The sequence below is a fragment of the Trachurus trachurus genome (assembly GCF_905171665.1).
Source record: "Trachurus trachurus genome assembly, chromosome: 20".
Taxonomy (NCBI): domain Eukaryota; kingdom Metazoa; phylum Chordata; class Actinopteri; order Carangiformes; family Carangidae; genus Trachurus; species Trachurus trachurus.
In genome coordinates, this window is record NC_139911.1 from 8,692,963 (window position 1) to 8,718,816 (window position 25,854).

The 25,854-nt window shown below is 40.5% G+C and overlaps 1 protein-coding gene across 1 annotated transcript in view; it reads left to right on the forward strand.

Annotated features, from left to right (window-relative positions):
* Window positions 1–25,854, forward strand: part of ctnnd2a (catenin (cadherin-associated protein), delta 2a) — a gene marked incomplete at its 3' end in the record, with an annotated part of 234,759 nt that overhangs the window by 100,940 nt on the left and 107,965 nt on the right. The window contains exons 4-10 of the mRNA XM_083995112.1: window positions 12,795–12,829; window positions 13,192–13,296; window positions 17,244–17,416; window positions 21,995–22,049; window positions 22,924–23,137; window positions 23,531–23,648; window positions 24,821–24,953. Of these exons, the coding sequence (XP_083851238.1) occupies window positions 12,795–12,829; window positions 13,192–13,296; window positions 17,244–17,416; window positions 21,995–22,049; window positions 22,924–23,137; window positions 23,531–23,648; window positions 24,821–24,953 (833 nt within the window). The remainder of the gene's footprint in view (window positions 1–12,794; window positions 12,830–13,191; window positions 13,297–17,243; window positions 17,417–21,994; window positions 22,050–22,923; window positions 23,138–23,530; window positions 23,649–24,820; window positions 24,954–25,854) is intronic.

Here is a 25,854-nt window from a genome sequence, read left to right on the forward strand (position 1 = left end):
AACACATCACACATTGCCAAGACCCTTAACTAAACTTACTCCCTAACCTGAACTATAAAGTAAAAGCCTCACCCTAACCCACCCTAGACCCAGGGCCAGGTCCACAAAGTAGTCTATTACTTGGAGATAACAAATAGTCAATCAGATGATGTCTGAAGTCATCTGTTGCACAAAGTCATAATGTGGTACAATGATTTCTGGGTAAATTGGTACTTTTTATAGTATATTTAATAGTATAATGGATTTTTTTAAAAATGTCTTTTACTTTGTACTTGGGAAATTCAGTTGTAAGTGTGACAATCTTCTTGTTGCTTTCACAAATTATAAGTGATGTTTTCCTGTGTTGTTTTTGTTGTTGTTGCTGCTGTCAGATGCAACTGTTCAGCACAGGTGTCGCTAATTACCAGGCATGCTACCATGGTAACATGGATCTTTATTTTGTGAGCTGAAGTAAGACTCGCCTAACTCTGCAGAGTTGTGAGACCGGCCCTGGACCCTTAAAAAGAACTCAATCAGTGGTTTTAGATGGTGAGCACCGGCCTAAATGTTCTCACAACCATGGCTTCAGACCAAATTTGTCTACAACGCCATGAACACACACACACACACAGACACAATAATATATCCCTCCACTGGAGTGGAAGCTGCTGAGAGTGACTCAGTTACTCCCACTAAATCATTGGTTAGATTATCCTCCGGGGGATGAGTGATTTAGACCATCGACTGCTACAGCCCCCAAAGCTCCGAGGTGTCCTATTCGCCCATGACATCACACTGCTGCCCTTGAGTGTGAGCTTGTGTGTGTCTTTGTCATATTGATGTGTGTGTGTGTGTGTGTGTGTGTTTCACGGTGCCTGACGGGCTGCGGGAGATTACAATTTATTTAGCAGACAAGATAGAGACAGTAGGGTGATTTTGCTTGTTGTCGAAAAGAAATATGACGCTGGCAACTGCAGTATGTCCGCTGGCATAAATGGACTCTTAAAGAACAGGAAGTGTCGTCTGAGGGAACACATTTGTGTAAAGGTGGATGGCAGAAGGGAAGTGTGGAATTGGCATGAAAAATATAAAAGCTGAAAAAGTTAAAATTGCTCCATCACTTCATGAAAATTATATGTTAAACAGAAGTGTCAGACATATGGCGCACATTTCCTCCAAATCAACTTTTTTTTTTTTCTCTCTTTTTGACAGCATGAATCATGACACAACAGAAACCTAGAGGGGGAATATTGAAGTGTGGGACGGGAAAGAAACTCAGCATCAGATTCACATTTATTCCAGAGAGCACAATCCACTTTATGAAAATCCCAACTAGCTTTAAAACTGTTCTGGTGATTGACTGCACGCAGCCCGGACCTCAGTTAGCGACAATGACAGTTGTACGTGTAGAATCAATCATTAGTGACTCTCGCTGGGTGAGGCCAAACCGTTTCTGACGGCGAGCCAGCAACACAGTTGGCAAATTATGATGACTGTTGCGGCCAAGTGTTTCCACTTTGGTTTCTGTAATCTCTGTTAATCCCTCACTGCCAATAATCTTTTCTATCAGTAATAGAGCGGTGCATGAGCATGCTTATTGGGGTCGACATCACACCGCATTTTAGTATTTGTGCATTCATCTCCTCATTTGAAACATTTGAAAAAGCATTTCACTTTGTAAATACCGCTTTGTGTAACCCCACTTGGGATGGGAATTGATTAGATTTATCAATACCAATGCCATTATCAATTCTGCTTATTGGTCCAATCCTTTATTGATCCCCTTCATGACTTCTGATCAATTTTCTGTGTGGAAAAAGTGGGTTTAAAAAGCTTTTTGGCACAGTCACTCCTGGCTTTGCTTCGTTTTATCGCCTGCGTCAGGACAATTCAAACAAGCTCTCGCAAGCTTTTAAAGATGTTAAATATAAAATGTTATTTAAATTGTGGCTTGCTTGAATTCATGATGGTTGTAGTGCACACTTGAAATTCAATTTATTATCAATAGTCAGTGTTTAACCCAGAATCTGAACCACATCAAGAGCTCTAAATGTAGCCATAAGAGCTACATGGCCATGATAAGAAAAAGGGAGAAGCACACAAGCAATTAATAAATATTTGACTGTTTAGAAAAGGGAGAATAATGCTTGGAGGAGAAATGAAACTAACAATGTGTTTTCTGAAGATCTGAAGGACAGAAGTGTATGTGAGTGCATGAGTGAAGACCTGCGTGTGCTATGTTGTGGTGCAGTAGACCAAACCAAACCAAATGGCTGCCTCAGGGAGCAGAGTGAACCAGGACTGAGCTGCAGTGTTGGTTTTAAAAGCACGAGTGCAGAGAGGTGGGGTGGGAGGGGGGTTCTACAGTAGGTCTGCTAGGTCTGCTGATGAGCACAGGTACTGACAACCCCGGGTCATGTAGGTCTGCTAGGTCTGCTGATGAACCAGGTACTGACAACCCTTAGCACATTCACCTCTAGTACCTGCAACGAAAGCAGCCACACACAGGAGGCAACAGGTAAACAGGGTGGAGAGGGCTGTCACACAACCGTACTGCAAACTCCATGAACTGCGCCCAAACCTGTGGTTTATGTTAGAGAAAATGCTGTTGATAATGATTTGTTGTCTGGTTGCCAACTGTTTTCTAAGTTTTGTGGGCCAGCACTGTGCTGATACGGCATCTATCCTTTTGATTTGAATTTTTGATGCTGTAATTAGTAGCCTGTGTTATTATCATTCATATGTAAATTTGTATTGTTAGGCTAATATTACTGCCACTCTGTCACATGCAATTATGATTCATTCAAGGAGGCCTTAATGGAGCCAACAACGAATATCTTCCAATTTTTGCTAATGGTTTTGTTAAAGAGTTTTTTGTTTGTTTATTTGTTTTACATGACTTTGTAACCTTTAAAATAATGCTTGCAATGTTGCAGATGAATAGAAAATGTTAAATCTCTTAAACAAGCCATGGTTCAGAATGAAAAGCTTATCTCACAGTTCATGGTAAAGACATAAAAAGTTCAAGGTGGAGTGATAAATATGTCAGTATGTGTGTGTGTTTGTAAAAGCAGTGCAAGTCAATCAACACTGACCTTGACAACTCCAGCGTGGCATTGAATCAGTATCATGTTTCTTTGAATCTCTGCTGTTGCCATTGTTATCAGAGCATCTACAGTACAGCTCCGTCTATGGCTGCTCACTGTACTTATTTGGTCTTTCTACTAAACGTCCTGCTGTGCACATTTTGTATACTGTACATATTACAAGGCTCCTGGGTCTCTGCATGCACCCAAAGCGCAAATTGTAAGTACATGTACACTGAAACCGCACACCAGTTTTTAAAACATCTCAGTGTCTCATTAGAAAAAGGCAAATACTGTTTACTCAAGTTAAATAATGAGGAGCAAGCAAATCTCATTATTATAGCTGATTGATCTGTCAAGATTGACTGTGTCTGCAGCTGAATTATCAATTAAGGCATCAAGATTTTATTCTATCGTTCAGTCACCTACCAAAAGTGAAACTTTTATTCTGACATTTCATAATGTCAGGAGTGGAGCCTTTAATCTCTAGTTCAGTGACATGTCATAACAGTCTTGCTGCAGTGAGCCTTGTTAGATGAGTATGACGCTCAGTATAATGTCTGTGTGGAGCACAATAATGCAGGGCACACCCAGTGTCAGGCCACCCGTCCCTGGTGAATTATGCATGGAGGTATTCTGTCATTATCTGTGCTGGGGCAAAACAGCGATAGCCCACCTATCATAATAACTATAATAGCTTGGTGATTTAGACACACACAGCAGATGTTCCCGAGCTGAAATAGTGCAACCAGCAGGTGCTGTTCACATTGGAAACCCACAATTGTGCATGCGTAAGCACACACAGGTAACTGAATGAATGTGTGTTAACGCATGCACATGTGCGTGACTGTGTGTGTAGAATGCATGTGCAAGTGTGTTTAAGATTAGATTAAGGCTGAATGAAAACAGATTACCTCTAGTGGTCTTTTCTTCCATTCACATTCACAACACATCAACACAAAACACTAAACACATTTAAAACATGCAAACACACATGTTCACAGGCAATACATCTGCATGTGAAATTTGAATATGTGAAAGAGGTTGAGTGGGAGAAGAATAGGCTGCACAAAGTTGAAATATTCCTTTTGGAGTCTTCAGTACCATGGTGCATTGTTTTCTTTGAGTTTTTCTTTTCCTTTTTTCATGTAGGGATAGAGTTTTTGTTGCAGCTGTCAGTAGTCAGGCATTAGAAGTCATTTCAGTGAACATTTTGACTAGACAATTCTCTTCCAGCCCCACTGTTGAATTGTCATTCAGCTGTCATATCCACAAAAGTTTGTCCTCAGCCTTGTTGTGAGCACAATAGACTGTTTTCTGAATAGAGTATCTGAGAGCTCGCACACGGGTATATACACGCACGCACAGACTTATATAGACTTATGCTGCATACAGTCAAAGTAGACAGGCTACATATCCATGCTTCCACATAAACAAAAACACATTTTGCTTTTCAGGCTCGGTGTTCTGGCATATTTCTGTGTCAGTCTGAGTCGGGTTTGTGATGTAGTTTTGTGTTGATTTCATTTTTTTTAAATTCATATTGTCATTTCGCCCACTTTCAACACAAAGGCAATTTCAAATCTCTCTCTCTCACACACACACACACACACACACACACATGTGGACACACTCCCCACCTCCACATCCTGCACAGAGCATGAAAGCCCACTCTAGATTGACAGATTACCGCTATAGTGTCACGCTGTCATGCTGACGATGATGAAGTACAAACATGGTTGTTATGACAACCACCAGTGGGTAGGTTTGTATCCATTCAACAGACATCTCTACACAAACACTTGAGTGTTTCCCAAACCAGCTCCATATAGACAAGTGGGTAAGCATAATTTAGCCTTATAGGCATTTATTTTTACACTTCAAAAGAAAAAGCATCAATGTTTCACATTGACCTGGTGTAAAAGGTTGATGAGCTTCCAAATCAAAGTGCCGTCACTGCCCAACAAGTCAGTTATTTGTCTCTCAGCTATCTTTCAATCCATGTTAGTAGATACATGTATTCTCATGCATCTGTGTGAGGATTTTAGAATTTTTTGGTTTGGTGAACATTTGGATGAAACCAATACATTTTAAACAAGTGCAAATGAGATGACAGCTTGATTACAGCCAGCCAATGCTTCTCCACACTCTCAGTTATATAAAAAAGACATGTTTCCATCCATCACTAAGCTCTGATGAATGTTTTGGTTGTTTTATTGTACCGTGGTGACATGTCAGGAGCATCTGTATTTATAATGACTATAATAATATATTGTATGGATGCTGATATAAATATGTATGTGCAACCTTCTGCATTGGCCACAGTTTGTCAGCGCTGTTAGTGATCCATCAGTTGAGCTTGTTTACAGAGTCGACCTGTGATGGATGCGAGAAGAGTATATGATGCAAGTATATTGAGTGTCAGTGTTCGTGATTATTTTTTCAGGATATATAAATAATTTTTACCGGTCGATATCATCACACAGTAATTTTTAAAACACTTTGAAACTGAATGCTCATATTTTCAGAAGTTATTCAGATCCCAGATGTGTCTGTAGCCAAAGTCTGACTGTCCCTGAACGTCTTACAGGTGACATATTCTTATGTCTTATAGTCTATAAGTCTTATGACTATGCATTGTCTACAACTGTTCAACATATTATTGACAAATTAAGCTATAGAGACCTTCTGCAGTAATGCTAATACCAGTTTTGATGTAAGACAGTGCATGCTGGAGTGGTCTTAGTGATTTGGAGGAATTATTGACATGCAACACAACATGGCAGGTAAACAAGTTTATTTTTCACTACTCATCTAAAATTTAGCAGTGAGGGAAACGTGTGATTTTTATTTTCTAATAAGCCTCCCGCCATCTTTCTCTAATTTCCACTCAAATGGCCGCGTGTCCACATAAATGTCTTTGGAGGGAGATCCATTCATTCAAAGTCACTCCAAATTAGTACTGAAGGTTTATGTATAGCGTAATGAAAATGGTCAATTAAATAGACTAGATTACTTTGTAACGACCCCCATCAAGTGCAGTTATTCTGACAACTGACATTTTACAAATGTTGGAAAACAGAGTGGCAGTCAGTTGGGGGGTGGGGTTATACTGCTTTATCCAAGGCCATCCATCCTGCTTGTTCAGCGGTCCTTGAGTAAGACACTGAATACTCCCCAGCTCCCAGGTGTGTTGTAGCTAACCTTGACATCAGACCTCTCTGCAGGAAGAAATGAATGGACGTCATCCTGGAGATCAAGTCGCACCATCTCAGTCCCTTCCTCTGTATTATTCTTCATGGGCACGTATTTCCAACCTTGAAGCTACTATGTGATTGACTTGAATGTTGTTAAGACATAATTACTGTGATGACATTCACTTTTTTATTGATTTTAAGAAGGGTGTTGAATTTGAAAGGACATTGACAAACCACATCAATTTAGGCAGTGCTGTTTTGTCCATCATCTTCAACAATGTCATAACATGTCAAGACTGGATAAAATTATTTATTGAAAAATGATTTATCAAAAGATAAGTGAAAAAACATTTTTTTCTCTCAGCTCTACAAGAGACCTTTGCTGCCTCTGTGCCACTTAATCCACTGTTAGAGTTTCCATGATTTTATTAATCTGCACAGTTGAATTGTATTTTTCCTACTGATATTTGGCTGAATGAGAAGATTTCCCATGATGGAGATTGACATTCTTCCAAAATTCTGTCAAGGCAAAGAATGTCCCAGTGTTTTTATTACAACTTGATTTCTTTTAGGCCTGTGTGCTGGTGACAGTCAGAGCCAGAGGCATTATGTTTTTGGGTTGCCCGTCGACATGACATCCTGTTCTCATGAACAACTATTTAGGAGACTTTCTTCAGATCCGGTAAAGACTTTTCCTTGGACTCAGATATGAACCGATTGGTCTCTGTGACCTCATAATACACATTTTTGGCCATAGCAGGATGAAGGATGAAGTGAGGACATTTTATACACAAATGGTTTAAGGTGGACTTCATTGGGACATCATACAGTTTTGACTGTTATTCAATGCAGAGAAAGGGGATATTGTGACTTTACTTACTGCCACTTGGCTGGTTGGCGGAGTAGTACAACACAAGGTGCAGTTCTAGTTTACTGCTGTTGTTGTCTTTATCTAATAATATCTGAAATGCTCAAGTGCCTGACACGCTCCTGCTGTGGGACATAAACAGACGCTCTTTGAAGGAAATTCCCTGTGGAAAGTTGCGGCTCTTTTCTTCCTCTTTGCCTCTGTGCTGATTACAATACAGCTCCGGCGCTAATGCTGCAGTCGCAGTTACAAATGACAGAAATTCACAGAGTGAAACGTTTGTTCAACAATAGCGTTTTCCATGAACACACCTGTCAGAGTTTAATTGGGAGCAGGAGGGCGACATGGCATTTGACTGAGGCAGATACCTCCGAGTTCACGGTGTGCAGGAAAAAACCCTGAGAATAAATCAAGCCAGGCATCTGTATTGCTCTTTTATGGCCCTGCATCAAATCAAAAATTTGAAATTTTCAAACTAAAACTTGAAAACGTGAAACTATTAATTTTTCTGGGGAATTTAGCTTCATCCTTTTCTACAGTGTTGATACTTTTGTGTTTTGTGTTGTGTAAATTAGAAATGCAGGCTTGCTGTCATTTTTGTAAAAACGTCCAGAGTTCCCTCCTAACTCACTTAGTTTGTAGGTAATTGCTGAAAATTGAAATTAGTCAATCCCTTGGCCCACAATAAAAACACACAAATAATTAAATATGTATTTATGCCTGTAAATACGGCTAGACTGCAGGAAGCCTAGATGGGTGTAGTGCTACTTCTTGGTAAGGCATTGGTAAACATCACACAAGAGATTATGGTCTATTAGGCTCCTGTTTTAATGCTGGCAATAATGAAATAGGCCAGGACTGCACACCAAGCTTTCCATTTATTCCTCTCGCCAACTCAACAGGATAGCAATTATCGAAGACATAAAGTGCTTTTAGTTCAGTGTTTGTGTGAATTTGACACCTTGTGCAGATTATTTGTGTTGTGTGTATGTGTGTGCACTCAGGCAGCTACATATTTTGCACCTGTTACAAAACTTGCAAAAACAAGTTGTTGTTGTTGTTTTTTTAATGACTGAACCAAAGCTAATTGTGATGAAAGCAGGGTCAGGTGATGAAGCAGAGTGCTGGACAAGCGGGGCGGCACAACTAATTTCTGTCGACTAATCCGATGCTCTCAGCTCCAGTGTCAGACTGACGGCAGCGCTAGTGTCAGCAGCACGTCGTCTCCAAGGTGCAGCCATATTTCATAACTGAGCTATGGCCGAGACGCCGATGACAAACAAAGACATTAAAACATGAGTGCTTAGGTAAAGTCATAGAGTAGAGAGTTGATTTGTTTGTTTATTTGTCCTCTTTGCCGATAAGACGTAATAAAGAAAATGACTAATGTTGAGTGTTTATACAAACAATACAGATAAGACGAGCCATGAACGTGTGTGAGAGAGAGAACGGACGTACAGGTAAACCAAAACATAATTAAGATTAGCTCTTACCTATAGAGTCCAAGTTTGTGTGAATGGATGTGAGAACAAACTGTGGATGCATGCATGTCTGTTTGCCTGCTGATACATACACATGCTCGCTTCCCTGCTGACAGCCTTATCAGGGCAAGCAAGTGTTCTTAAGTGCTACTATCTGTGAAAGGAGGCAGCTGGAGGATTTGAGCAGAACCTTGTGTGACAGTGTGTAACTCTCTCAGAGTAATGCTCTCCACGCTGTGGCCTAATAACTCATGAAGGATGTGGCTGCTGGGATTCCTGGGTTATACTTCTATAAGTCTCCCAGTCTTTATTCTCCCGTGAGACATAAACACACATCCCCATGCACAAATTAGGACTATAGGAGCAGACCATTTTTTGCTCCCGGCCTTTGTGAATGTTAAGCAGAGTGTGTGTGTGTGTGTGTGTGTGTGTGTGTGTATGCATACAGTACATGTGGATTTCACCGGTAACGGTAGAGGACGCTGTCTGTTGATTTAAGCTGTGTGGCGGTTGAGAGTGGGGTAGTGAATTTAAAATGTCTCTCTACTCTTAAAAGAGACGCGCTGCCTCGCTGGGTATAGTGTTGTGGCATTGCAGGCGGGAACGAGCAGCGTTGTGGAATAATGCTTATTAAATCGCGCTTTCCCGTCTACCAGCTCTCTGAGTGTCTCATGCAAATTTCTCTTTCTCCTTCTCTCTCTCTCTCTCAAACTAACCAACTACACTTTAACACAGTGACACAATGTTTACTACTGTTGCCCTGTTGGCTTTCCTTCAGGCTCATGAAAGCACAGTTGTATTTTTTAGTGTGTGTGCAGTGTGTGTTTGTGCCTGTCATTGTGACAAGAGACATTAGAGATACAGCAAATCCAGTCCATCTGACACGGTGACGTATTTTCTTCGCTTTTCTCTTCCTCAACTTCCTCTAGTACTGTCCCAGAATGAGCTGCTACTGTAGTGTGCCAAGCAAGTATAGAACAGAAGATGACGCAGATGAGGAATGAGAACCATAGCTCTATAAAAACTGGAACGAAAGGCACACAAATGTCAAATTTTATCTGTAATTGTGGTATTCTGAGAGGACCTTGGCAGAGGAACTTACAATCCTAGCAGCAGAAAAGCAATGGTCAGCTTCAGGAGTATATATTTGAACCTTTCTCTGTCAAGCAGAGATTTGCTGAGTGTAATCCTAATTCATATTCAGACATTAAAGAAATTCACAAAAGGAAGCTACTCTGCAAAGTCACATTTTTTTTTAAATATTCATCACTTTAGAGCAACTTGGGAGACGTTTATTTAAAATTTCTCTGCTGGTCCCAAGCATTTTAGCCAAAAGACCTTTTTGGTCACAGTAGCGCATCTCTGACCTTCAGGCTGTTGCTGCTCCCATAGTGACGGTGTTTTGTTGGTACAGCAAGTAGCTGTTGAGTTTATACACTATCCATTCAAATATAGTCCTCTTATTACAAACAGGAACATATACTGTAGCATCGACCAATCAACAAGTTAGGCCACTGAGTTTCTTTATTATGCAAAATCTATAATAATGCCATAGTTAAAGCAGAAGTGAGTGATATATTTGTGTTAATATAAGTCTTAAATAGTTATATCTTCCGACAGCAATCACTTACATAGAGTGTTTGGACCGAAACACGGGTCTCTCAGTCCCTCTGCTCTGCTCTGAGCCGAAGAGAAAACATTTATCGTATCCTACAGTTTTTATCCAATGAGGAGAGAGAACGGCATGCAGGGCTGTGTGTGCAGCCAAGGAACGCCGTGAATGTGGTGACGTAGGGACGAGGACTGTTATGGTGCGTTCAAGGAAACTCGTATTTTTCCGACCGTGAAGTGGTACCAGTTCGATCTGGTACGAGTTCACCGGTCGGAAGTTACGAGTGGCCGTTATAGTGACTTTCACCGGTAAAACAGGTCGGAAAAACACGAGTGGGTTGCCTGTAACGCTACAAAGTCGTAAATTGTGACTTGAAGCTGTAATTTACGATTTCAAAAGCCTGCCTGGAACGCAGCATTAGCGAAAACGACCGGACCACTCACTTCTGCTTTAATTATTTGATAATCTACAATGCAATACATATTATAATCATGACATATTTTTCATTTTAGTCTCTAAATATGTTAAAGTGTTTCAGAAAAATAAAGAACGTCCTGTTTTTAATCCAAGCTTAACCTCTTCTTCCTCATTGCTGTGATTTGATGAGTAGGTGATTACATCTCTGCTGAGCTCATTTGTAACTGATCTGACTTTTCCTGCATTCACACTGCATTCATGCTCACTCCTTTAGTGTGATTAGCAGTGATTAGCAGTTACATAACAATTACTTTCAGCTGAAAAGAAATGCAGGACAAGCTGCATCCTGAGGGCAGGATAGACAGAAACCATGCAGATGCAGACAAAAACTTCAGAGTCACAAAAGTATAGGCATCGAGTTAATATTGATCCCTGCAACTATTCGATGAAAGTAGTTCTTTCTTTCTTTCTTTCTTTCTTTCTTTCTTTCTTTCTTTCTTTCTTTCTTTCTTTCTTTCTTTCTTTCTTTCTTTCTTTCTTTCTTTCTTTCTTTCTTTTCTCTTCCCATTGGGCATTCTCCTCTCTATGTCTTTAAAGTAGAATGAGCTCTGTAATTCTCTCAACATTACAGATGCTGGCGACTTGGTTTGAACTCTTGTTGTCCGCCGTCTGCAGACTGACTTTAATAATTTATACCAGAAACTTCAGCACCACCGAAGCGTCCATCTGTTCAGTCCACGTGACCTCTGACCTATGGTAGGGTCGTCACGCTACAGAAGCAGCTGGCCGTCAGCAGCATGGGTCCTGAGGTCCTGCAGGGACAGAAGCCAAAATGTCTAATTCACTGACTGATATCAGAACTTGATTGAACAATATTACATCACTCAATTAGGTTCAAGTAACAAAGTTAACAAACTTTACTTAAAAATAACAAATGTTGATTTCTCTTCTTATTTGCTGTTTATTTATGCTGATGACCTTTTCCCTTTTCTGGTTCCACGGCACAAGTATTATTCAACGCATGTATTATAAAACAATGTCTATTACAAGAGACTGTAGTGTTTCAAATCTGAATCAACCCATCCAGTTACTGAAAATGAGGCTACCCACAAAATAGCCATCTCAATCATCTTAGCCAAACAGACACAAAGACAGATAAACACATGTAAATGTATTCACTCATTCTCACATACCTCAACAAAACTGTACACACATGAGGGCACACGGGCACTTTGGACACAAATTGTACGATGACACCCAAGGCACACGCTCGCACTCTCTGACAGAAATTCAATTAGAAAGTCAGGCATGTGGAATACCAAGCGGTCTTAATGGGACAAATGCTGCAACAAGCCAAGTAGTCCAGACAGCCAGTCTAATGGTGTAGATGAAGTCAGATGAAAGAGTCTATATGTATCAGTTAGTCTGTCCGTGTGTGTATCGATCACACAGCTGGTGGCTCACTACTCGTCTTTGGCTTTGTCTGTCTTCCTGTCTGTTTCCTGCTGCCTCTCTTTGCCTTTTTCCCCTGTATTCACTCCCCCTCCCCTAATCAATCACTGATCAATTGACAGAGATCAAAAGAACGGAAAAAGAAGTCTGGTCTGTGCATCTTGCATACATGCAGCTGTGAATCTGTGAACAATACGATCCACTCTAGAGTAAAAAAACAGACTGTTACCTGAGTGCAACAGGACTTCATTGTGCAAAATGCTCAGTAAATGGGATTAAGAATGGAGCGGTTTTTCATTGACATTTGTTTGCATTATTTTGCATGTTTTTCATACATCAGCAGAATGGAGGATAAAAGAAATGCAACTCATGGGCAGTTGCTTTCAGTGTAATACATATTAAAATCCAGAAACCGGACATTTGATTCTCTCCATTCAATGCAAATGAATAGTGAGTTCAAGGAAGCAGCTAAATCTCTCCGCTGTAAATAAGAATTTAAAGTTCACTGAATCATGTTTCTACTCCAAGGTTTCGTTTTCCTGTCGAATATGTTTTACTTGAACTTACTTGAACTCGTGTTTTGGAAGCTTTTTTGTAATCTGCTGTTGATTTTAAAATTGTAGCTGCTATTCTACAACTTTCCTCTGTGTTGTTTTTGTTGTTCCCTGTATTCATATTATTTTCCACGTCCTTCTTTTGCAGTTCGACAGATGAGCAGTTTCGCTGGAACGCTCAAGGTAAGGCATTTGTACACACACTGCTCAGCCTTGCATATACAGTAAGGCATTGTTGCATGGATTAATGAAAGAAACCTTTGTCGGCACTCTTTTAAAATATTTTTAAAGGTTACATACACTGTTAAAAAATATAAATAAACATTGAATGATTCCCACATTTTCTTCCACATGCATCCAATCAGCCAGTCAGACTTCACAGCTTATAATCAAAATGTCCTACAGCTCATAACTGAGACATAACGTGTCTGTTGGAGTAGAGAATTGCAGTTAGAGTCCAGAGAGATCTCATTCGTCTCTGCCTATTTCCCCTGTTGTGTGACCTTGACCTTCCTCTGCCTCTCGTCTCCTTTCGTCTTGCACAGCGGACGGACAAAAGGACATCGAGGACGAGTTGACCACAGGTCTGGAGTTGGTGGATTCCTGCATTCGCTCCCTTCAGGAATCTGGGATACTTGACAGTGGAGAACGTAAGTGTAGTTATCAACATCATTGCTGAAGAGTCCCCGTCCATCCTGCTTTATCTGAGTCCAAACACACGCCACTTTCATTGTGAGCGCTCTTATTGTGGGTGCTCCATACCCAGCTGTTTTCTCATTTTGCAAATGGGCTTCTACCATCACTATCTGTGGGTGCGGATAAATTCAGTATTGCTTTCAGTATGCGAGTGACTGACTGTGTGTGTGTGCGTATGTGTGTGTGTGTGTTTTTCTCCAAATAGCTATTTGTTAAATACACAAAACAGTGACATGTTGCCGTCTTCAGTGAAAGGCTGCAAAAACCAGGAAGGCTTTTTGCTCTCAGCTGATACTGTAGCTGTGGAGGTGTCACCGCCGAGCTTCACAAACATTTATACGCATAAATAAGTTTTCAAACACACGGCAACTCAGAAAAAAAGTTAATGTCGTGAAATGACAGTGTCAATTTAAATTCCAATTATTTCTATCCATTTTGAGACTTCACTCGGAGCAAAGCAGAACTGCTACACAAACAAAATTCAATTTCAAGGTAACAGCAAAATTATTTTATTTGGTTTATTCACATTTCCTCTTCTTAGATTCCTCTGCACTTTGTTAGCATATGTCAGATCAAAATCAAGACCTGTTTAACTGTAGTAGGCACTTCAGCAAGTGTAAACAAATGTGTTACAGCCTCAAGAGGAATATAAATCTCTTTTTAAATTTTACAGCACAGAGTGACTCGTCAAAAAGAGTGGGAAAGAATATTCAGGCAAAACTTAAGAAAAAACACAACTGTGGTTGTCTAAATGCAACGGAGTGTGGTGGTGTGTAGTGTTTGGTAATTATTTTTGCTCTGCTGAAAGACAAGGAGAGAAAATGTACTTGTTTTGCTCCCTAAGGCCATTAGATATCTGGCCTGAGTGCAGCAATTCCCCTTGTTAATGTTAAATTCTCAGATTTCTGCGAGTTGAGTCGAGGGAGGATTTTGTTCCAGATTAGACATCATGTAAATACTTGGATAAAGTAAAAATAATGTTTTTTTGTGTGTATTTCTCACACAAAATATATTAGAGAAGAGCATTCTGTAGTGTGACCCTGAAAGTTTAATAAAAACTGTTTAATTAACAACAACTGAAGTGTACTGAAGTGAAGCTTTTCAAGGCCTTATTCACTTGGAAAAGTTAGTCAATGAGCGGATTGATAATAATTTCCCCTGTGATGTTGCACCCAAACATAAAAAAGAGACAAATGAAACTGTGGCCCGGCCTCCTATATTCAAACCAACAACTGCTCAGTTTCCAGCAGGTTTCATAAGCCTTGGCTCCTGATAAACAAATTCAAACAGTGATTGAGAGGCGGACTGTGTGGGAGGTCTTGCTAAATGTGCTTGGCATTTTCTTTTCAGGTCATTGGTTTTGGAACACTGCGTCCCCCATTTCGCTTATTGTGTGCTGACCTTTTTGATAGTTGATATGGCTTTAATGGATGGCATTTTAAGATGTGTTGCACAGCGCATTACTATGTGAGGAGTTTACTCACATACCAATAAGCTTTACCATGTGTAATTCCTGGTACTACGAGAATGGGCTGACCAGTGTTGAACACCAATGTCATATTTGTGTACACACACAGTTACACAGTGCATGGCCCATATACAGTACCAGCTTATGTGAGATTTAGAAGTCTTGTAAGGAAACTTTAATGTTGAAGCACATACATAAATATAGTGATGTCAGATCATTAGATTTCTTTAGCAGGAATTGCCTGAGCCCCTGACCCCCCTCCCTACTTTATGTCGACAGTCCAAAAAAAGTAGCCAGCACTTTCATTGTGAGCACTCTTATTGTGGGTGCTCCACCCCTAGCTGTTTTTCCCATTTCACAAATGGTCTTTTACCAAAAGCATCACTATGTGTGGGGTGCAGATACATTCAGCACAGCTTTCAGTGTAGTGCATGTACCGTATGTGTGTATGTGCCGCCCCAAAAAAGAGAGAGCACTGCAAATAGCTACGTGTTAAACGAAAAAAAGTGACATGTTGCCGTCTTCAGTGAAACGCTGTAAAAACAGGAAGGCTTTTTGCTCTCAGCTGATACTGTAGCTGATGAGGTGTCACAGCAGAGCCTCACAAACATTTATACGCATAAATAAGTTTAGAAGCAGAAATTCAAAAAAAAGTTAATGTCACAAAATTAAATTCACCTCACATAGCAATTACTGTGAGACTGTAGTGTATTGTGCTATTTTAGAAACCAGTCATTTTTAAAAGGTATCACCAGTGTGTGTGTGTGTGTGTGTGTGCGTGTGTGCGCATGGGATTGAGTTAAAATTACTTTCATAATTTCACTGAGCTGTTGAAAAATTCATATTTTTCATGTGAGAACAGAGACTCTGTGAGACTCAACAGAGACATGAAAAGATTTAAAGCCCTACCAGCGACAGTGCTTCTCATTTCACCCTCTCACACATTCACACACAAACAGAGCACACACATTACTTACAGCACTTACATGTACATAGGTTACTTAGTGTCACACACGCACACACATATTAATTCCTAAAGTGAAGCATTTTCTCAAACTAAACTCATGACTTCACGTCACACGTATGAAAAGTCAAACAAACATGCACAGTTTTTGTCACACGGCACACACAATGTAACAAACACCGAGGCTGAGTGATGATGAGTTTGGGAGCTCCCACTCGCTCTGTGTAACACAAAGTGCTGTTTAATAATTCATAAAAAGCAAGGAATGAATCGAGATGAGAAAAGACAAGTCTTTTGTGAAGACGAGAAGCAGAGGAGTTGGTCTTGGTTCACGGCGCACGGACTCATAGGGAGAGGGGAATCTGGGGGAAGGGAAGGACAGAGCAAGCAAATACTGTAGAAATGGAGGAAGGATTGTGAGGGGGTCTTTCGTATTTTGGGGTAAGAAACCAACACACCAGTGAGCTCAAAGGAAGACACTTAGTCTAGACTTTATAAGAACATAGTCATCATGATATTTAGGGAAAGCCCTGAGTTTAGCTTCCTTTCTCCCTGACCTGTAATTACATACTGTATACATTTTATGGAATTTGTGCTCAGACAGGAAGGCAGAGTAAAAATAGCAACTTCATGAAATATGTATAGTATAAACTGCTGAGTTAACAGGTCAGAGACCTAACTGCTCTCAATAGATCTAAACCACACATAGAAACACATGTACATAGCCTATATAACCACTCATACGTGCTGTGCACCCCTCCCACCACCACTGTGAGGGGTGGACGTAGTGTTTCCCTTCGGCTGACATCACTCCGCTTACAGTTAAGGGGGTAGTCCATCCTGAAAACTGCCTGGTGATGTTCATTTTCAGTCAGGCAGAGTGGGTTTTTATTTGATGTCAGTTGAGATTCTTGAATGTATGTGTGTGTTTGGTGTGCGTTGTTACAGCCGTACACACAGTACTCCACATTAACTCTTCAGTGGCTGTTTCTTTAAAAAGCAGAACTTCCCTATGGGTCAAGTGAAGTTTTGTTCCAGCCGACAGTACGAGCGAAAAAAAAAAAAAAAAAAATTAACATGTTAGGGGAGGTAAAGTTTCAAGTTGTTAGGTGTACTTTCTTATTTTCAGCCCTCCTCCTCCCATCCTCTCCATCTCCCTGCTCCTCCTCCTCCTTCCATTCTCTCTGTTCCTCTGTTTCTCTTTCCCTCTGCTAATAAATTATGTATGCCATCTCCAACTCACGGAGTGCTGCACTGCTGCACTATCTGCTCTAAATTGCTGCTCTCTCTCTCATCCCCATTTCACTCTTCGCCTCTCAATCTCTCCCCTTCATGCTCCCTCTCCTTCTCACTCTTAATCTCTCTCTCTCCTCTTCTCTCTCTCTCTCTCCCTCCCTCTCTCCACACACAAACTCAACGGAACCCCCACCTCCCACCCGACCATACACCACTCCTGTCTCTATCGGTAGGACCGGCTCTTCTTTCCCAGAGTTCCTTGCAGCTCAACTCCACCCCGGAGGCTTCGCTCCAGTACTCTGCCAGCTACCATAGCAACCAGACCCTCGCCCTTAGCGACAGCATCTCCGCAGCAACTCCTCAGCGCAGTGGGCAGGTTGGAGGAGCTGTTCACAGCTACAACCAGGTAGGAAACACCGCTGTATGCAGATGAAAATGAAGATGCTGGTGCTGCTGATGCTGATGATGATGATGAAAAAGGATGGTCGGACAAAAGTTCTAATATTGGCCACTTGCGTAAACTTTGGTCTCTTTTAGAAACACACCACAGAATTTTAATTATTGACATCAGAGGCTTTTTGACTGAAGCGAGTTCACCTGCATATTACTTTTTGCTCAGTGAAGGCATGCAGAGCTTTTAGGACCAGGATAGTGTCTGAATCTTCTGCACTGCTCGGGATTTTCTTCTTTTGCCTCAACCCTTGTTTTTCATGCACTGACTTGCATAACGCTTCTTCATCGACATGTAACTCTGACTCTCATCTCTCCCTCCAAATCTACATTTGTTCGACATCCCTGCTGGGTCTGTTGATCAGTGTGGAAGTATATAGTCCTACAGACTCCCATTTTATTTGCCTTACTTTAGTGCTTTAAGTTCCAGTCGATACAACTGGCTTCTCAAATAATCTACAGTGTAACAAAAATGGTCTTTTATTTTGGAGGAGGTGACAGACAAGGGTTAGACTACATTCCTAAAAGCTGTTTAGGAGGAGATGATTGCTCAGATTCCCATAGAGCAAAATGAAGAGACTATTAAATGCACACAGAGTTATCGCAGTGAATATCTTGTTTAAGGACTTGGGAAGTAAAGCAAGAGGCAAGTCGCATATTAATCACAGCAATGTGAGAGAAAATGACTTTCTAGCCTACAGGAGCCAATTATTTTCAGTTTTCATGTCCTTAACTTATAAATGGTAATACATGTGTACACATACACACACACACACACACACACACACACAAACAAGCGCACACACTTGTACTTCCAAACACATTTTTTTTAATTATAAGTTCAATCACTTTTTCATTTCATTGTAGATATGTTTCTTTTTATTTCATTTCAAATACCTGCTTACCTTCTCCACCAAGGTCTCTAACTCTGAAGCGAAGAGGGTGTTTGTTTTGTGCTGTGTTAGTTTTTCATTTGTTGTGTGCAAAAGGTGTGTGTGTATGTGTGCAAATCTCTGTGTGTATATGTGTGTTTCTTTATAAACACCTTTATTCATTTTTCCCTCTCCAGTCACACCAAAGCTCATTTCAGAGCTGGTGTCAGAGAAGGCACTCATTCCTTCACTTATTAAATAACAAATATGGGAGGCAAAGACATCAAGATAGGAAACTGACTGACAGACTTAGATAGATGGATAGATAGATGGATGGATGGATGAGGCAAAATGAGTTCTACTCTTTCTGTAGTCAGAATGTTGTGGTACTGTATTTCTTGTTCTTGTGTTGCAGTATTCCTGTCCTCTTTTCCCTCCTCCCCTCTTCCTTCCCTTCCCTTCCCTCTCTGCTCACCATCTCTGTCTATGTGAGCATGAGTGTGTGTATGTGTGTGTATTCTTCTCTCTGATGTTTTTGGCTTGTCAGTGTAATGGGGCCAGTGTTGTCAGCAGGGCTTGTTGCCCATGAATAGCTTTATGCATGTCAGTGCCAGTGCTGCTCGATAGGCAGATGCAGCTTGCATGCATGTGCAGTACATGCATGTTTTTGTTGCAGACTGGGTGTACATGTGTGCATGTGCACATGGAGGTGTCATCTACAGTATATGCACTCCGTTCACCATATGTTTATACAGGAGTGTATTTGTTTAGAGTCCTCATAAGTGACTGTTTGAGAGAGAGAGAGAGTGAGAGAATGAAAGGTCTAGCATGTTGCTGCTCCTCTGTAGGGTATTTATAACCCTGAGAGGCCCTGCTTTAATAATGCATGGATACATGGCACCTCAAACATCCCAGTGTTTTACTGGAGGAGAAAAGAAGCAGCACTGTGAGATGAGACAAGAGCGCAATCGAGAAAGTACTCTCCCTCACACGGTGTGTTGGGCTTTCTGCCTATTAGTTAACTCAGCCAACAATTCATCTATACTCTTCATCTATAATGTATTTTCCTGATGGATCACACATCTCTCTATCAATCTATTTATCTATTCATTCATCTCTTCATTCACTCACTCAACTCTTCATCAGTCTAAAGTCAATTTCTGTCTGACTTTGCATCTTGATGACTGTAGCACATCTGCAGTGTTAAACACAGTGAAGTGAAATCAACTGTTAACAGGATTCTTCGACTCCGTTTTGTGGTCTGCATCTCATCAGCCTGAGATCTCTCAAAACCAACTAAACTAACATAAGGGGCTTCTATACACTGTTTTATATGGTGGATCACACACTGTCATTAAGAATCTAACATGTGCACTCAACACAAGTTTCAATACATAATAGCCATTTGTTTTTAGTGTTGCTACATAGCCACCATTAGCATTAACAGCTGTTTACATACCAATCTAGAAGAATGGTTGTGAGTTCAGCATCAAACTTAATCCCTTGACTTGTGAAGAGATGTCTCCAGTGGTGGAAAGCAACAGCAATGTCAACGCTTGTCCCTAGCATGCTAACCAGCTAGTCCTTGCTCATCATGTCATTTCTGATATGGACTCACTGTAGCCTCCAGTCTGCCCTCAAGATGCAGCACATCCTGTATTGTAAATTCAACAATGGCAAAAGTTGTTTAAAAAAAAAAAACTAAAAACCACCACCACCACCTGCCCCTGTCAAGAAAACCACATTAGGCTGCAGAGAAAATGTATAAAACCACTAACACCTGAAGCATAAAGAAAAGTACTTGCACAAAGTTATGTTAGATCTTCCATTAGGATGTGCTCTCTCTGTGTTGAGATCAGAGTGAATGAGCTCAAGGTTGAATGCTCTCATAAGCACTTCCACTTTAACACAAAGAAATGTTAACAAACAGGGTCAGTTTGTGTGTCAGAAACATTTTAGAAAACATATACTGTAGAAGCACAATGAAGCACTGAATCCTGTTTATTGCATTACATCCCTCCCTTCATTTGACAGATTTTCCATTCTTCTGCCTGTTTGCCTCCATACACTGTGAATCACATTTTTTTTTTTAGAAAGAGACCGCTAATCCACTCAGCCAAAGATAAAACAGTTTCCATGACCCCTGTGCAAACAAAGCAGTGCTAGAATCAAAGGCCTGTTGTCTTCAGCAGACGTGCAAAAGCAGGAAAATAAACCAGAGACTGCCATTGAGAACATAATGGGGGACTGTGTGCCTGCGTGTGTTGCTATATTTATCCAGGGAAGGTTTGCTGAGCAGGCGTGCCCCCCTCCCCCTAAAAAATGTATTTCTGTACAAATACAGCTGCAAATATTCGCACCTGGAACCCGTTGTGTGCAAACATAGCCTTTGAGCATAATTACAGATTGTTTATGAGTGTGTGGGTTTGCTTGCATGTTGAGAGGCACAGGTTACTGTATGATGACATGTATGTTATCATAATAACTCCAAGTATGCATACATGTATACAGGTGTTAGAGTGTGCAATAATAGGTGTACTTCATATATGTTAAGATCAATAGCAATTGCTATAGACATAGATACAGATGTAATAGACAAATATGCCTGTCATCGTGGCTGCATGTGGAGATTATACAATAATGATACAGAAAATGCTAAATTATATATGAGAATAACTTCTTTAAGGTTTCTGTATAACTACTGTATATAATTGTAGTCCTCCAAGGTGACTCTCTGACTATGTAGTTACATAATATTCACCTTGCACAACCAGCCACGTCAGTCCAGTAATCACATCTTTGAAACCCCCTTACAGCTTTTAACATCGACATAAGGCTATATGAGGCTCAGTGGAGCTCTGGCATATGCTCACCCCCACTGAGTCTGGAGACGGGTGAATACATTAGGATAAACCAGCGTGTCATGTGAGGTAAAAAAAACAAAAAAAAAAACAAAGGAGAAGAAGCTTCTAACACTTTGCCTCGCAGACTGGCACATGATTTTGTCTTCTGTCAGAAGTTTTGCTTTCACAGATACAAGTATCAGGACAGTGAGTGAGTGAAAATCGCTGTCCACTGTCCATGTTTAAATTTAGCTTAAGATGAGAACACGACTGCTGACGCACATCATATATTCATAGACTGATTCACCATACGCAATCAATATGAGCAGTTTACACAGACAATTTTAATGACAGATTGAATTATTTCTCAATGACTGTTGGGGGTTTATGTGAGAACAGATTATGGAGATTAAGACGTGAACATACTATGGATTGTTTAATCCTGTCATCGATTTTGAGTGGGCGTTGCACCGAGGCTTTATTAGAAATTATTTCAGTCATCTGAGCTCTGTGGACTTGATGGTTTGCCTCTATGAGTCTGTTTGAATCACCCCATGTTTTCTGTGGGGACTTCATTACTAGCTGCTCTAGGTTCATTTGGGATCCTCAAAGGCTTGACTGAACTCATTGTGCATAAAAGTTTTTGATAGCCACTACTCTCTATTCTCTTTTATCCCATTTTTCTTAACTCTCTATCTCCCTTTTCCTCATCACATCTTATCCCTCCCTCCTCCACCAACCCTCTATTTGTCCCCTTCTTCCTTGTCACGGCACGTCATCCTCCTTCTTTTGCTCTGTCTTCCCCCTTCATCCCCTCAGGTGACATCGAGTCGTGCAGCTCAGCAACAGCAATCACAAACTGGGGCAGGGTCAGGTAAGAACTCACCTCTCCCTCTCTCCCCCCACTCTTCTCTTGTCTCTCTTCGTGGAGGTGCATTTTCCTTAGAATAAATTAATCTGACATAGCATGAAGCTCTGTGGATGCACCAGGATGACATTTGGAGACACTGACAGACATGCATGAGAATTGGAATAAAAACGTTGCTGGTGGTTGAATGTTTTCAGAGCCGGCAGTATGAATAATTTTCTCACATGTTAGTATTATTCCTCCATAATTTATAAACAAGCTATATTAATTCCAGTCTCTGGCGCCTGTTCGCTTTGGGGTCAAGGATTTAAAGGTATACATGTATCATTCTGTATGTTGTGTCATACATTCTTTTCTAGCATTTTTCAAAAAAAAAAAAGTATTTTTCATTCACTTATCAATATGTTATGAGACATGCAAAACTCCCCCCATACAAAATAGATCTATGGAATAAAATGATATACATTGTAGAATATATTCAAACAAAACAAATCTTTATTGAACTGGGCCATATTGGTACTAGTCAGATATTTACCATTTTATTTGAGTCTTTCTCACAAAAGTTAAAATTGATGAACAGAGATTTGGAAAAGGCTTGAAAAACACAATAGCAGGCAGTGCAGTTAAGCTAATCTTTATTTAAACCTTGCATTTGACTTCATTGTTGAGGCAATTGTACTCTCTTGTACTCCTGTCCTGATCCAAATCTCTGGCTCTTAACATATTTTCCTCCCTTTGTTATCAACCCACTGTAGAATTTCAGGCTTTTGCTCCATGACCTGCTTGTATCCGTCCATCAGCCTCACTATATTCTCACTCATTCCTCTGCCTCCCATGTTCATTGATTGATTTTTTTTCTCTCCTCTCACTTGTTCTTTAGGTATATACTACTCCAGCTCAACCCTGCCTGCCCAGCGTGTCAGTTCCCCTCTCTCTGGAGGAGGAGGCAGCTCAGGGTCCAGCTCCCCCAGTAAGCTCCAACGCCTCGGATCAGCCTCTGACGCGCCAGGATACTCTACCACTCAGCGGCTGCCTTCCTCCTCCTCGTCCTCTCCCAAGCAGTCCCCTGCTAATCGCCTGGCCAAGTCATACAGGTAGAGAGCCACCGCAGCTGAGACACAGATATTGATATTGATTTTGATGTATTTCTGTTGATACTGATGTATAAAGGAGTCTGTAGGTGGATAAGGAGGGTGGCATTCGAAAGAATTACTGTATTTAACACACAAATCCCATTCATAGGTTCCAAAGATTGCATTAGAAAAAAGTAAATAGGCTACAAAAGAATAGAATAGAATGAAAATGGAAAATTGCCTTTGAGGTTCATCATCCTCCACTCTGTGTTTGTATGCGGTGCATCTAAATCACACACACATTTCACACACAGCAGAGGAGGCATATACTGTTTTTATATTCAAAACAGAATTAATCATTTAAAGTCATTATTTCTCAGACAAAATATGTTGCTTTTCCCGTTTGTCTTGCAGCACCACGGTTGCTGTGACAACAGCAGGAGGAGGTGGGTCCCCCCTGAGGGTGGCATCTCCACCCAACTCCACAGCAGCAGGGGGAGGGGCCAGCTCATCATCGTCCCCTCTTCACCAGGTACAGGATGTCGCAGTCGCAGAATGTGGACACATTCACAGTGAAAATCTATTTTGTGTTAATAGCAGAGTATTTAATTTTAATATTTTTGTGTGAAGCAGGAAGTCGAATCGCTTTAGAAATGTGATTTATTACAAACCAGTGTAATGAATGAAACCAAGGCAGCTGTAACAGAGCAGGGTTCAGTGCAATTATAAACCCTGTTCCTCAAAGTCAGGGTGAAAACGGCACAAAAGTGAAGAAATAACTGAATTATTCGTGTTTCACACACATTTATACAAATACATTTAATTTACATATGACTGTGAGTGCATGTCAAGGTTCAGCTTGAAAGGACACAAAACCATCTGACGTAAATAGCGACATGTTAATTTTCCTTTGCTTGCTGTGTTCAGGTTTTGTTCATATCACCCTCGCCTGGTTTGATAATTATTTTAACTAGTAGAACATTTATCATATGATTTTTCTGCACATTTTTTCATTACAGCACAAGTTACGCTGTGTTATATGCAGTGCAACAGTACAAAGATTAGCATTCAAAGTTCAATATTTACGTTCAATATTTACAATGTCAATGCCCAGAATATTAGTTTTTTTTGTTTGTCAGCTGTGTCCTTCTATTTAATATTGAAATAAGATATTAAAATATACAATTTCTAGTATTATATAGCCAGACTGTTGACTGATGCCATGTGGCTGTGTGTTCACGTTAATCATGACAAAGAAAGCCATGCTGCAGCCAGAGAGTAATTACAGATTGAGTCATATGTTCAAAAAAATCTACCCAGAGCAGTTTTTATTCTTTGAATGTTTAATCATTTCAAATGTTGATGTAATAGATTCTGGTAAAAAAAAAAAAAAAAAAGAAGAGAAGAGAAAAAAAGCTTTGCATTTTGCATCTGATCTAAAACCAGATTCCTTTGAAACTTTATTATATCACTGTACCATGATGAAAATTGTTTGAGTTTGAGTGGGATGTTTTCAGTGTAAATTACTTTCTTGATCCAAATTAGTCAACACACAAAAAAGCTCTTTCAATTAAATATAGAGACGAATGCAAATTTGAACAATGAATCAATTGCACCAGCATTTAGGCATAACCTGCACGTTCCCTCTGCTTATTTATAATAATATAAAAAGTAGAAAATGAAACCAAACTCTTGTCTTTCCAGATGAGTTCGGGCATAGGGAGCTATGCCACTCTGTCCCCCAAAAGGCTGGCATCTCACCACGCTTCTGACCAGTACAAGATCTCCCACGAGCTCTACGCCACCGCTACACTGCAGAGGCCTGGCAGTCTGGCAGGTGGGAGTTCACACGCTCATGCAGTTTTACACGTACTTACAGTGAACATAAACCCAAACAAATGTTTAACTCCACCAACAACCACCTGAACTGTGAGTAGTAAAGGGCTGTGAGGCAATCTCTCACAATATCAGGATATCGTTCAGTGTGTGTTTCTGTTGTTGAGCCAACATCAAGTATGAATGGAGCATTTATACTATATGGTGCCATTATAGTGCATCTCTCTGCAGTTCCAAGAAATGTCAGGTTTTGCATTTAAGTCTACTGAATTAGCCTGTCAGTGTGTTGTGGTTGGTTTCTTGTGGTTATCGGTTGTATATCACACCAATTGCACATACTTCCTCTTTATGGCATCTCTGTGGCTGCTCTCTCTAAAGTAGGACTACAACATGAATTCACAATTTGTTTTGCAGTAACGTTTTTGAATTATGAGCAGGTCCGCTGTGACTGCCAGACAGTAACCTGCTTTAAGAAGATTAAAACGACTCTGATTGTAATTGTGTCTGAATAAGATCTATTTCCTGTGTCTGGAAGCCGAATGTGATAGAATGACGCTGGTCTTAGTCGAGGCAGCGTTCGGGCTATCGGAGACTTGTGTTGGCTCATGCAGTAACATTGACTAGTTAACGGTTCTCTCTCTCTTGACTCTACAAAATTGAGTTGGCAGAATGTCAAAACCAAAATGGAAATATGTTGTGCCAACTGTTTATGCTCCATAGTAAGTTAGTGTAAATTTTTATTTAAGGCTGTCTGTTTGTGCCTATTTGAGTTAAACACTGTGGATAGCCCAGTGTTTTCAAGTGTTATTCAGACTGAGTAGTTTTAGACAGCAGCGTTCTGTCCTGTCCTGTGCTTCAGAGCATTAAATGTAGCATCAAGTGACTGCGCACTGAAATCTCTT